This window comes from Aquarana catesbeiana, linkage group LG09 (assembly GCF_042186555.1).
Source record: "Aquarana catesbeiana isolate 2022-GZ linkage group LG09, ASM4218655v1, whole genome shotgun sequence".
Classification (NCBI taxonomy): Eukaryota; Metazoa; Chordata; class Amphibia; order Anura; family Ranidae; genus Aquarana; species Aquarana catesbeiana.
In genome coordinates, this window is record NC_133332.1 from 3,022,079 (window position 1) to 3,036,179 (window position 14,101).

General features: G+C 57.5%; 1 protein-coding gene across 1 annotated transcript; it reads right to left on the minus strand.

Annotated features, from left to right (window-relative positions):
• Positions 1 to 729: 729 nt before the first annotated feature.
• APOOL (apolipoprotein O like) lies at positions 730 to 12,947 on the minus strand (the record flags this gene model as incomplete). The annotated part of the gene is given in 7 exon segments (XM_073598088.1): positions 730 to 846; positions 2,247 to 2,338; positions 4,927 to 5,025; positions 5,092 to 5,146; positions 7,852 to 7,971; positions 8,354 to 8,458; positions 12,796 to 12,947. Coding segments are annotated over 7 exon segments (600 nt in total), but the record flags the coding sequence as incomplete, so codon positions are not given.
• Between the last annotated feature and the right edge of the window lie 1,154 nt (positions 12,948 to 14,101).

A 14,101-nucleotide genomic window follows, 5' to 3' on the forward strand; every position in this document is an offset into this window, starting at 1 on the left:
TTTGCCAAACTTTATAAATAAAAGGAACAAAAAATAAATAAAAAAAATCTTCCAGTGTAATGACAATGTTTGCAGATTTCTCAGTGTGCAGGCGCCACCTAGTGGATTTCATTCTCCTAGCAGCTTGAAAATATATAATTGCCTGTGTTACTCACTCTGTCCTCGCTACCACAGGACCACTATACAGGCCTATGGTGAAAAATGAATAACAAAAAAAAAAAAAAAAAAAGAAAAAGGAAGACACCCAGGTCATGATACGCAAATAAATAAAGAACATGGTGGTAAGTACAGACAGATGATTCTAAATACAGCAGGACAGCACCAGCAACCTACATCAAGTAATAGGGCATCATGGGAAAGACTGCCTGGGATTGGAGAATAGCGTCCCCGCCCTCTGCCTGGGATTGGAGAATAGCGTCCCCGCCCTCCGCCTATAATTGGAGAATAGCGTCCCCGCCCTCCGCCTATGATTGGAGAATAGCGTCCCCCGCCCTCCGCCTGGGATTGGAGAATAGCGTCCCCGCCCTCCGCCTATGATTGGAGAATAGCGTCCCCCGCCCTCCGCCTGGGATTGGAGAATAGCGTCCCCCGCCCTCCGCCTGGGATTGGAGAATAGCGTCCCCGCACTCCGCCTGGGATTGGAGAATAGCGTCCCCGCCCTCCGCCTGGGATTGGAGAATAGTGTCCCCGCACTCCTCCTGGGTAATTTTACAGCACAGTGACACGTACCTCCTTATTGTGTGGCGGCGTTGATTTGCTTTCATCCTTCTGAGGCCCCGCCTTCCATAATGAGCTCACAGAGTCATACGTCCAATGGCCGGCATTATACAACTTTTTACCTGTTACCTGAGATGGGAAAAATCCACCCCAAAAAAATTAATTAAAAAAAATAATATCAAAACTGGGATTCAGAATCCCTCAAATACGGATTTATCTGAAGAAAATGCTGCGACTTCTAAAAATACTTTTCATAAATCAACCAAATCATTTACACAGAAGGTTTTATTACACGGAAGATTCTCAGATTGAGGGGTGATCTCAGTTTACACCCCAAATAGGATCAATTATCATCTCCTCGTCTCAACCCACCAACCTACCAATAGGTTATCAGTTCTATAGACAGAGACTGAGAATTCATTCTTGTAGGGTATTATATCAAATATCAGGGATGAGAAGAACATATGGTGGGAAGACATAGCATGGAACCCTACAACGTTTCTTGGTGAATGGAGAACACTAAGGAGATGATGGACAGTGGGTGACTGGTGAATGGAGAACATTAGGGAGATGGAGAGAGGGTGTCTGGTGAATGGAGACCATTGAGGAGATGATGGACAGCGGGTGTCTGGTAAATGGAGAACATTGCGGAAATGGTGGGCAGTGGGGGGGTCTGATGAATGGAGAACATTGAGGAGATGGTGGGCTGCGGGTGACTGGTGAATGGAGAACATTGAGGAGATGGTGGACAGCGGGTGTCTGATGAATGGAGAACATTGAGGAGATGATGGACAGTGGGTGACTGGTGAATGGAGAACATTGAGGAGATGGTGGGCAGCGGGTGACTGGTGAATGGAGAACATTGAGGAGATGGTGGGCAGCGGGTGACTGGTGAATGGAGAACATTGAGGAGATGGTGGACAGCGGGTGTCTGATGAATGGAGAACATTGAGGAGATGATGGACAGCGGGTGTCTGGTGACTGGAGAACATTGAGGAGATGATGGACAGTGGGGGGGTCTGGTGAATGGAGAACATTGAGGAGATGGTGGACAGTGGGTGTCTGGTGAATGGAGAACATTGAGGAGATGGTGGGCAGCGGGTGTCTGGTGACTGGAGAACATTGAGGAGATGATGGACAGCGGGTGTCTGATGAATGGAGAACATTGAGGAGATGATGGGACAGCGGGTGTCTGATGAATGGAGAACATTGAGGAGATGATGGACAGCGGGTGTCTGATGAATGGAGAACATTGAGGAGATGATGGACAGCGGGTGTCTGGTGAATGGAGAACATTGAGGAGATGATGGACAGCGGGTGACTGGTGAATGGAGAACATTGAGGAGATGGTGGGCAGCGGGTGTCTGGTGAATGGAGAACATTGAGGAGATGATGGACAGCGGGTGTCTGGTGAATGAGAACATTGAGGAGATGATGGACAGCGGGGTGACTGGTGAATGGAGAACATTGAGGAGATGGTGGGCAGTGGGGGGTCTGATGAATGGATGTCGAACACAATAGGATTTTACCTTTGCAAAAATGACGGCTTGTGCCGGATAGCAGACGGACGCACCCAATGCTGTCAGACCAACCGGGTACACAACTTTCTTCAGCCGGGATCCTGCACAGAGCACACACAATACTCACAATTATGTCTCAGTGACTTACACACCAAACTGTGTCACAACCTTCTACCCAACCACAATACCTATATATATATATATATAGATATATATCTATCTATCTATCTATCTATCTATCTATCTATCTATCTGATAGATATATATATATATATATATATATACATATATATACACACACACTTTGCAGGTGGATTAGGTGGTTATGGTTGAAGCCATCAGCCATTAACACCGGTATCTTTTTCTTCAGCCGGCTTTCTCATGAGCCCCTAGAACGTTTTTAGAAGTGGCAGGAGAGGACGTCCCTCACTTCCGCTGGTGTTTCCCAGGCTTACCGTTTCCACTGGTTTGCCAAGAAAAAAAAAAAAAAAAAAAAAAAAAGATCCAACAATTCGGCCAGCTGCTCACAGAGGCAGACAGAAGCCAGATTGTCTCTAATCGCCTCTATGGCCTTAGAGGACTGGAAGTAAAGAAGTCAAAAAGACCCCAAATCTCTCCTTTTACCTTTTTTAAACAGCAAATAAAAAATAAAAGGAAAAGATCCATTTTTTTTTTTTTTTTGCCATAAAAAAAAAAAAAAAAAAAAACCCTTTTAAAGTGCCCCACCCCTCTCTCGCATGCAGAAGCGAACGCATACGCAAACGGTCTTCGCACCACACATGTGAGGTATCACCGCGATCGTTAGAGTGAGAGCAATAATTCTATCTCTAGATCTCCTCTGTAACTCTAAACTGGTAACCTGTAAAACATTTTTAAAATGTTGCCTATGGAGATCCCTAAGTATTGTAGTTTGTCACCATTCCACGAGCGGGCGCTATTTTAAAGCGTGACATGTTAGGTATCTATTTACTCGGTGTAACATCTTTCACATTATACAAAAAGTTTGAGGTATATATATTGTGCGTTTTTTTTTTTTTTTTTTTTAATTCTTTAAAAGTGTATTATTTCCCCCAAAAAATTGCATTTAAAAAACAGCTGCACAATTACCGTGACAAAAAAATTGCAACAATCCCCATTTTATTTCCTAGGTTCTCTGCTAAAAAAAAAACAGAAAAAAAGATAAAGTTTAGGGGTTGTAAGTAAATTCTAGCAAAAAAAAATACTGACTTAAACTTGTACACAAAAAGTGCAGAAAGTGGTTAAAACTGCCATAATAATTCTATATACCGTATATACTCGAGTAGAAGTCAAATTTTTCAGCACATTTTTTTTTGTGCTGAAAGTGCCCCCCTCGACTTATACTCGAGTCAAGCACTTTTCTGCAGCAAAAAAATTCATTTTCTGAACCGACTTTGAGGCCCCGTATCTTAGGGCCACTTGGTGCTAGGAACCCCAATTTAGTGTGCAAACCCAGTGGAACTGGTACCACAACATATCCAAAGCTGAAGTTCCTAGTACTAAGTAGCCCCGAGATACAGGGCCCCAAAGTCGGTTCGGAAAATGTCATTCTCTGCTGCAGAAAAGTGCTTGACATTTTCTGAACTGATTTTTGGGGCCCCATATCTCAGGACCACTTTGTGCTTGGAACCCCAAATTTGGTGTGCAAACTCAGTGGAACTGGTACCATAACATATCCAAAGCTGGGGTTCCTAGGACCAAGTGGCCCTGAGATACGGGGCCCCAAATCCGGTTCAGAAAATGTCATTCTCTGCTGCAGAAAAGTGCTTGACATTTTCTGAACTGATTTTTGGGGCCCTGTATCTCGGGGCCACTTGGTGCTAGAAACCCCAGCTTTGGAAATTTTATGGAGCTAGTTCCACTGGTTTGCATACCAAATTTGGGGTTCTTAGCACTAAGTGGCCCCGAGATACGGGGCCCCAAATTCGGTCAACTGTGTCCATCTGCAGCAATGTCATTTCGGGACCCTTTGGGTTCAGAGACCCCAAATTTTGGCTTAACTACCGAGTTTGAAGTTCGGGGGACCTATGGCTGCAAATGGGCACAGTGAGGCTGCAAATGGGCACAGTGAGGCTGCAAATGGGCACAGTGAGGCTGCAAATGGGCACAGTGAGGCTGCAAATGGGCACAGTGAGGCTGCAAATGGGCACAGTGAGGCTGCAAATGGGCATTGTTGACCCTCTTTTCCACTTACAGTAGCTGCACATTTCTCACCCTCGTCTTATACTTGGGTCAATAAGTTTTTTCCCATTTTTTTTGTGGTAAATTAGGGGCCTCGACTTATACTCGAGTATATACGGTATATAAAATCGTTTACATATGGTGGCGGGACCTATTTGCACGTGAGCACAGGGGGACGGAGACGCTTTAAAAATATTTATTTATTGTAACACTGTACCTTTACCCCCCCCCCCCCCCCAACTTTATTGCTATTACAAGGGATGAACAACATCCTTTGTGATAACATGGACCATGACAGGTCCTCTTTATGGGGGGTCTATCAGAACCCAGATCTCTCCTCTGGGCTCCAATGCAACCGATCAGACACAGGTCGCTCTGATTGGCTGCTACGGCGGGCAGGAAGTGGATGACTTTCCCATCTGAGGACCTTTCTAAACATACGGCGGGCAGGAAGTGGACAACCGCATAAAACAAAGTAGGGAGCGCTCACCTCTTCGGGACAGAACCAGGCCGGCCAATCCGCTGATGGTAATGACGCCGACCCGCGGCAGGAACTCGGGGGGCGGGTTCTTCAGGTAGACATAACTGTCTGTATAACAAAACACAATAAATATCTGGAAAATCTTCAGAAAGTGTCACCCCTCCCCCCCCTCACCTTGTGTGAGCCGAATCGTTTCCACAACTCCATTCCTAACCGCGTCACCGGCGTTCTGAGGAGGAGATTTCACAGCAAATAAAAATGTCGATCATTTCCCCAACATTCACTCATCTCAACTGTTTTCTAGAAATAACTGTAACCCCGCCCCCAATCTTCCTGAAAGCAGAGGCCCCACCCCCAATCTTCCTGAAAGCAGAGGCCCCGCCCCCAATCTTCCTGAAAGCAGAGGCCCCGCCCCCAATCTTCCTGAAAGCAGAGGCCCCCGCCCCCAATCTTCCTGAAAGCAGAGGCCCCGCCCCCAATCTTCCTGAAAGCAGAGGCCCCGCCCCCAATCTTCCTGAAAGCAGAGGCCCCGCCCCCAATCTTCCTGAAAGCAGAGACCCCGCCCCCAATCTTCCTGAAAGCAGAGGCCCCGCCCCCAATCTTCCTGAAAGCAGAGGCCCCGCCCCCAATCTTCCTGAAAGCAGAGGCTCCGCCCCCAATCTTCCTGAAAGCAGAGCTCCGGCCCCAATCTTCCTGAAAGCAGAGGCTCCGGCCCCCAATCTTCCTGAAAGCAGAGGCTCCGGCCCCCAATCTTCCTGAAAGCAGAGGCTCCGCCCCCAATCTTCCTGAAAGCAGAGGCTCCGCCCCCAATCTTCCTGAAAGCAGAGGCTCCGGCCCCCAATCTTCCTGAAAGCAGAGGCTCCGGCCCCCAATCTTCCTGAAAGCAGAGGCTCCGCCCCCAATCTTCCTGAAAGCAGAGGCTCCGGCCCCCAATCTTCCTGAAAGCAGAGGCTCCGCCCCCAATCTTCCTGAAAGTAGAGGCTCCGCCCCCAATCTTCCTGAAAGCAGAGGCTCCGCCCCCAATCTTCCTGAAAGCAGAGGCCCCCGCCCCCAATCTTCCTGAAAGCAGAGGCCCCGCCCCCAATCTTCCTGAAAGCAGAGGCCCTGCCCCCAATCTTCCTGAAAGCAGAGGCCCTGGAGAATAGAATGGTGGGAACTGCAATTTTTTTTTTTTTTTTTATGTTGCGCAAAACTTGTGCAGCCATTTATTTATCAAACATTTTCAGGAAAAAGTACACTAAAATAAATTATAGCACAAACTAACAATATAAGAATAAGTGAAACCCCGCCCCCAACTAAACAATTGGATAAAAAAAAAAAAAAAAAAAAAAAAAAATGTATGTACAGCTTCTACTCAATGTGTGTGAAAACACCGAGCAACAATCAATAGGGGGCGCTACACTCCAGATAAATGTCCGACACCAAATACTAGAGCCCAAAATACCGTAATAATGGGACTAAATGAGAGAGGAAGAGAATACGGGGTGACGGGTCGTCTTTATGGAGAGGTCAGAGGTCAATCTCTCCTCCACACTTATAAGCAAAAGATCAAAAAACAAAAGTTGATCTTTTGCTTTCACTTCCTGTGCTGCCATCTTATCAGTTACATTGTTCCCAGATATTTCTGAGAAACACAAAACACCTCCCCCCATGGTATGGAGATGAGGGGAGGGGTTCTGTAGTCCTAAAACACTTCCTGTCCCGGGGTGACTATGCTGCTCCGCTATAGATCAGGAAGTGTTCTCACCCCCCCCCCGGGACAGGAAGTGTTCTCACCCCCCCCCCCCGAGACAGGAAGTGTTCTCACCCCCCCCCCGAGACAGGAAGTGTTCTCACCCCCCCCCGGGACAGGAAGTGTTCTCACCCCCCCCCGGGACAGGAAGTGTTCTCACCCCCCCCCCCCGGGACAGGAAGTGTTCTCACCCCCCCCCGGGACAGGAAGTGTTCTCACCCCCCCCCCCGGGACAGGAAGTGTTCTCACCCCCCCCCCCGAGACAGGAAGTGTTCTCACCCCCCCCCCCGAGACAGGAAGTGTTCTCACCCCCCCCCGGGACAGGAAGTGTTCTCACCACCCCCCCCCCAGGACAGGAAGTGTTCTCACCCCCCCCCCAGGACAGGAAGTGTTCTCACCCCCCCCCCAGGACAGGAAGTGTTCTCACCCCCCCCCCAGGACAGGAAGTGTTCTCACCCCCCCCCCAGGACAGGAAGTGTTCTCACCCCCCCCCCCAGGACAGGAAGTGTTCTCACCCCCCCCCCAGGACAGGAAGTGTTCTCACCCCCCCCGGGACAGGAAGTGTTCTCACCCCCCCCCGGGACAGGAAGTGTTCTCACCACCCCCCCCCCCGGGACAGGAAGTGTTCTCACCCCCCCCCCAGGACAGGAAGTGTTCTCACCCCCCCCCCGGGACAGGAAGTGTTCTCACCACCCCCCCCCCGGGACAGGAAGTGTTCTCACCCCCCCCCCAGGACAGGAAGTGTTCTCACCCCCCCCCCCAGGACAGGAAGTGTTCTCACCCCCCCCCCAGGACAGGAAGTGTTCTCACCCCCCCCCCCCCGGGACAGGAAGTGTTCTCACCCCCCCCGGGACAGGAATTGTTCTCACCCCCCCCGGGACAGGAATTGTTCTCACCCCCCGGGACAGGAAGTGTTCTCACCCCCCCGGGACAGGAAGTGTTCTCACCCCCCGGGACAGGAAGTGTTCTCACCCCCCCGGGACTGGAAGTGTTCTCACCCAGGACAGGAAGTGTTCTCACCCCCCCCCCCGGGACAGGAAGTGTGTTACAGTAAAAGGCCTCATGGCAGTGCCAGGCCAATGGTGGAAGAGTCCAATTCAATATATGGAGGTGGCTTAAAGCAACCAACGCGTTTCAGCGGCTCCCCTCCTCCTCCATCGGGGACAGAACTTTAGGAGGGGATGTGGAGTCTCTGCACTTACCTTACCCCATATCACAATGGGGGACAATGTGGAGCGCACCGCAGAGAAGGAGCGCTGCACGCGGCCCGGCTCTTCTTCAATGAATCTGGACTCCCGAGGAGGAGCGGAATACACCGACAACTGCGAGAGAAATATACATCACATCCGTGTGTTACAATGTACAGTCTGATCACTGGGGGAGGGGAGACTGGGGAAATGACTCCTCCCCCTTCTACAAAGTTACAATGTACAGTCTGATCACTGGGGGAGGGGAGACTGAGGAAATTACTCCTCCTCCTTCTACAAAGTTACAATGTACAGTCTGATCACTGGGGGAGGGGAGACTGAGGAAATGACTCCTCCTCCTTCTACAAAGTTACAATGTACAGTCTGATCACTGGGGGAGGAGACTGAGGAAATGACTCCTCCCCCTTCTACAAAGTTACAATGTACAGTCTGATCACCGGGGGAGGGGAGACTGAGGAAATGACTCCTCCTCCTTCCCGGGGAGTAAAGATCTCACCTGGTGAGGACTCAGGGGGGGTCCCTTGGGGTCCCGGTCAGACACGGCGTACAGCCCGTAGGAGGAGAGCACCAGGCCAGCCGGCAACGCCGCCAACTTCAGGATCTGCAGAAGAGACAACATGGAGTGTGAGAGAATAGAGGGGGAGGGGGGAAGAAGGAGGGGGAGGGGCTGTGTAAATAGGGAACCAATCATAGGTTCATCCAACCCCTCCCATCCCCCACCACTATTCCCAGCTGTAGTAATGACAGCCAGGATGTGGATGAGGGAAGGCGGAGTCAGGGGATGGGGGATCCAATCAGGATTGCTCAGTGAGAGATGAGATTCTCCACCATTCATCTCTGTGTGTGACCTTCCCCCACACCTGTGTGCAAAACTACCAGAGGAAGTAAAGCTCCACCCCCAGCATGTCAAGACTCCACCCCCCTCCCCACTCTTCATGACTTTCTTCTCATCTAATCACCTGGAGGATCCAACTAATAACAGAACAAAGACCCTCCCCCTGGGACTCCCAGCTCCTCCCCCAACACAGCGCCCCTCCCCCTGGGACTCCCAGCTCCTCACCCAACACAGCGCCCCACCCCCTGGGACTCCCAGCTCCTCCCCCAACACAGCGCCCCACCCCCAGGGACTCCCAGCTCCTCCCACACAGAGCGCCCCTCCCCCTGGGACTCCCAGCTCCTCCCCCAACACAGCGCCCCTCCCCCTGGGACTCCCAGCTCCTCCCCCAACACAGCGCCCCTCCCCCTGGGACTCCCAGCTCCTCCCCCAACACAGCGCCCCTCCCCCTGGGACTCCCAGCTCCTCACCCAACACAGCGCCCCACCCCCTGGGACTCCCAGCTCCTCACCCAACACAGCGCCCCACCCCCTGGGACTCCCAGCTCCTCCCCCAACACAGCGCCCCACCCCCAGGGACTCCCAGCTCCTCCCACACAGAGCGCCCCTCCCCCTGGGACTCCCAGCTCCTCCCCCAACACAGCGCCCCTCCCCCTGGGACTCCCAGCTCCTCCCCCAACACAGCGCCCCTCCCCCTGGGACTCCCAGCTCCTCCCACACAGAGCGCCCCTCCCCCTGGGACTCCCAGCTCCTCCCACACAGAGCGCCCCTCCCCCTGGGACTCCCAGCTCCTCCCACACAGAGCGCCCCTCCCCCTGGGACTCCCAGCTCCTCCCCCAACACAGCGCCCCTCTCCCTGGGACTCCCAGCTCCTCCCCCAACACAGCGCCCCACCCCCTGGGACTCCCAGCTCCTCCCCCAACAGAGCGCCCCACCCCCAGGGACTCCCAGCTCCTCCCCCAACAGAGCGCCCCACCCCCTGGGACTCACAGCTCCTCCCCCAACAGAGCGCTCCACCCCCAGGGACTCCCAGCTCCTCCCCCAACACAGCGCCCCTCCCACTGGGACTCCCAGCCCCTCCCCCTGGGATGCAAAGCTCCTCCCCCTACACAGCGCCCCTCCCCCTGGGATGCCCAGCTCCTCCCCCAACACAGCGCCCCTCCCCCTGGGACGCCCAGCTCCTCCCCCAACACAGCGCCCCTCCCCCTGGGACGCCCAGCTCCTCCCCCAACACAGCGCCCCTCCCCCTGGGACGCCCAGCTCCTCCCCAACACAGCGCCCCTCCCCCTGGGACGCCCAGCTCCTCCCCCAACACAGCGCCCCTCCCCCTGGGACTCCCAGCTCCTCCCCCAACACAGCGCCCCTCCCCCTGGGACTCCCAGCTCCTCCCCCAACACAGCGCCCCTCCCCCTGGGACTCCCAGCTCCTCCCCCAACACAGCGCCCCACCCCCTGGGACTCCCAGCTCCTCCCTCAAAAGAACGCCCCGCATCCAGGGACTCCCAGCTCCTCCCCCAACAGAGCGCCCCACCCCCAGGGACTCCCAGCTCCTCTCCCTGGGATGCAAAGCTTCTCCCCCTACACAGCGCCCCTCCCCCTGGGACGCCCATCTCCTCCCCCAACACAGCGCCCCTCCCCCTGGGACGCCCATCTCCTCCCCCAACACAGCGCCCCTCCCCCTGGGACGTCCATCTCCTCCCCCAACACAGCGCCCCTCCCCCTGGGACGCCCAGCTCCTCCCCCAACACAGCGCCCCTCCCCCTGGGACGCCCAGCTCCTCCCCCAACACAGCGCCCCTCCCCCTGGGATGCCCAGCTCCTCCCCCAACACAGCGCCCCACCCCCTGGGACTCCCAGCTCCTCCCCCAACAGAGCGCCCCACCCCCAGGGACTCCCAGCTCCTCCCCCAACAGAGCGCCCCACCCCCAGGGACTCCCAGCTCCTCCCCCAACAGAGCGCCCCACCCCCAGGGACTCCCAGCCCCTCCCCCTGGGATGCAAAGCTCCTCCCCCTACACAGCGCCCCTCCCCCTGGGACGCCCAGCTCCTCCCCCAACACAGCGCCCCTCCCCCTGGGACGCCCAGCTCCTCCCCCAACACAGCTCCCCTCCCCCTGGGACGCCCAGCTCCTCCCCCAACACAGCGCCCCACCCCCTGGGACTCCCAGCTGCTCCCCCAACAGAGCACCCCACCCCCAGGGACTCCCAGCTGCTCCCCCAACAGAGCGCCCCACCCCCAGGGACTCCCAGCTCCTCCCCCAACACAGCGCCCCACCCCCTGGGATGCAAAGCTCCTCCCCCAACACAGCGCCCCTCCCCCTGGGATGCCCAGCTCCTCCCCCAACACAGCGCCCCACCTCCTGGGATGCAAAGCTCCTCCCCCAACACAGCGCCCCATCCCCAGGGACGCCCAGCTCCTCCCCCAACACAGCGCCCCACCCCCTGGGACGCCCAGCTCCTCCCCCAACAGAGCACCCCACCCCCTGGGACTCCCAGCTCCTCCCCCAACAGAGCGCCCCTCCCCCTGGGACTCCCAGCTCCTCCCCCAACACAGCGCCCCTCCCCCTGGGACTCCCAGCTCCTCCCCCATGGACTCCTAGCTCCTCCTCCAAAAGAGAGCCCACCCCCTGGGACTCCCAGCTCCTCCCACACAGAGCGCCCCTCCCCCTGGGACTCCCAGCTCCTCCCCCAACACAGCGCCCCTCCCCCTGGGACGCCCAGCTCCTCCCCCAACACAGCGCCCCTCCCCCTGGGACTCCCAGCTCCTCCCCCAACACAGCGCCCCTCCCCCTGGGACGCCCAGCTCCTCCCCCAACACAGCGCCCCTCCCCCTGGGATGCCCAGCTCCTCCCCCAACACAGCGTCCCTCCCCCTGGGACTCCCAGCTCCTCCCCCAACACAGCGCCCCACCCCCAGGGACTCCCAGCTCCTCCCCCAACAGAGCGCCCCACCCCCAGGGACTCCCAGCCCCTCCCCCTGGGACGCCCAGCTCCTCCCCCAACACAGCACCCCTCCCCCTGGGATGCCCAGCTCCTCCCCCAACACAGCGCCCTTCCCCCTGGGACTCCCAGCTCCTCCCCAACACAGCGTCCCTCCCCCTGGGACTCCCAGCTCCTCCCCCAACACAGCGCCCTTCCCCCTGGGACTCCCAGCTCCTCCCCCAACAGAGCGCCCCACCCCCAGGGACTCCCAGCCCCTCCCCCTGGGACGCCCAGCTCCTCCCCCAACACAGCACCCCTCCCCCTGGGACGCCCAGCTCCTCCCCCAACACAGCGCCCCTCCCCCTGGGACGCCCAGCTCCTCCCCCAACACAGCGCCCCTCCCCCTGGGACGCCCAGCTCCTCCCCCAACACAGCGCCCCACCCCCAGGGACTCCCAGCTCCTCCCCCAACAGAGCGCCCCACCCCCAGGGACTCCCAGCCCCTCCCCCTGGGACGCCCAGCTCCTCCCCCAACACAGCACCCCTCCCCCTGGGATGCCCAGCTCCTCCCCCAACACAGCGCCCTTCCCCCTGGGACTCCCAGCTCCTCCCCAACACAGCGCCCCACCCCCTGGGACACCCAGCTCCTCCCCCAACACAGCGCCCCTCCCCCTGGGATGCCCAGCTCCTCCCCCAACACAGGGCCCCTCCCCCTGGGACGCCCAGCTCCTCCCCCAACAGCGCCCCTCCCCCTGGAACGCCCAGCTCCTCCCTCAACACAGCGCCCCACTCCCTGGGACTCCCAGCTCCTCCCCCAAAAGAGCTCCCCTCCCTATGGGACTCCCAGCCCCTCCCCTACAGTGCGCCCCGCCCCCAGCTCCTCCCCCAGGGACTCCCAGCTCCTCCTCCAGGGACTCCTAGCTCCTCCTCCAAAAGAGAGCCCATCCCCTGGGACTCCCAGCTCCTCCCCCACAGAGCGCTCCTCCCCCGGAATCACCCTTCATTGGTGCCCCACCCACCAGGGAAGCGCTCCTCCCCCTCGTGTCGGCAGGACAGATCTCACACACCGACCTCCTCCCGGGAGAGACTGTGGGGGAGGGGAGGAGCGGACTGTGGGGGAGGAGCGGACTGTGGGGGAGGGGAGGACCTGACTTTGTACTCTGAGGGGACTTCTCAGTCTTCTCTCACCTTGGCCACCATGACAGCTCCGCCCTCCGACCACTTCCGGTCATGTGATCACAGTGAGGGGTCACCATGGAACTTTAAGCCAATCTCGCTGCGGGGGGCGGAGCTTAGCAGATCGTTTCTTTGCTGACATTGGACGAAATTCGGGGGCGTGTCTATTCTCCTACGGGATGGACATAGATTGGGTGAGTCCCGCCCACTGCCCTGTACACGTGACTCCGAATAGCATGGCGGGAAGTTAGAGGCGAGCGGCGTCACCATGGTAACCGAGCAATGTGCAGTGAGGGGTCACCATGGTAACTGAGGAGTTCCTAATCCAACCATCTGAAGGGTCCTACTAATGACAGGAAACCGCCCCTCCCCCCAACCTTCCCAGAACCCCTCACTTCAACCCCTCCCAGCAGGGGAGCATCTCTCATACAAGACACCAAGCCCCGCCCACCACTGTAGTACCCCTCACCCCCATCCCCCACAGGAGCACCCCTCACCCCAGACCCATCCCCCACAGGAGCACCCCTCACCCCATCCCCCACAGGAGCACCCCTCACCCCAGACCCATCCCCCACAGGAGCACCCCTCACCCCAGACCCATCCCCCACAGGAGCACCCCTCACCCCAGACCCCACAGGAGCACCCCTCACCCCCATCCCCCACAGGAGCACCCCTCACCCCATCCCCCACAGGAGCACCCCTCACCCCATCCCCCACAGGAGCACCCCTCACCCCAGACCCATCCCCCACAGGAGCACCCCTCACCCCATCCCCCACAGGAGCACCCCTCACCCCAGACCCCACAGGAGCACCCCTCACCCCAGACCCATCCCCCACAGGAGCACCCCTCACCCCCATCCCCCACAGGAGCACCCCTCACCCCAGACCCATCCCCCACAGGAGCACCCCTCACCCCCATCCCCCACAGGAGCACCCCTCACCCCAGACCCATCCCCCACAGGAGCACCCCTCACCCCAGACCCATCCCCCAGGAGAGCACCCCTCACCCCAGACCCATCCCCCACAGGAGCACCCCTCACCCCAGACCCATCCCCCACAGGAGCGCCCCTCACCCCATCCCCCACAGGAGCACCCCTCACCCTAGACCCATCCCCCACAGGAGCGCCCCTCACCCCAGACCCATCCCCGACAGGAGCGCCCCTCACCCCATCCCCCACAGGAGCACCCCTCACCCTAGACCCATCCCCCACAGGAGCGCCCCTCACCCCAGACCCATCCCCCACAGGAGCGCCCCTCACCCCATCCCCCACAGGAGCACCCCTCACCCCAGACCCATCCCCCACAGGAGCACCCCTCA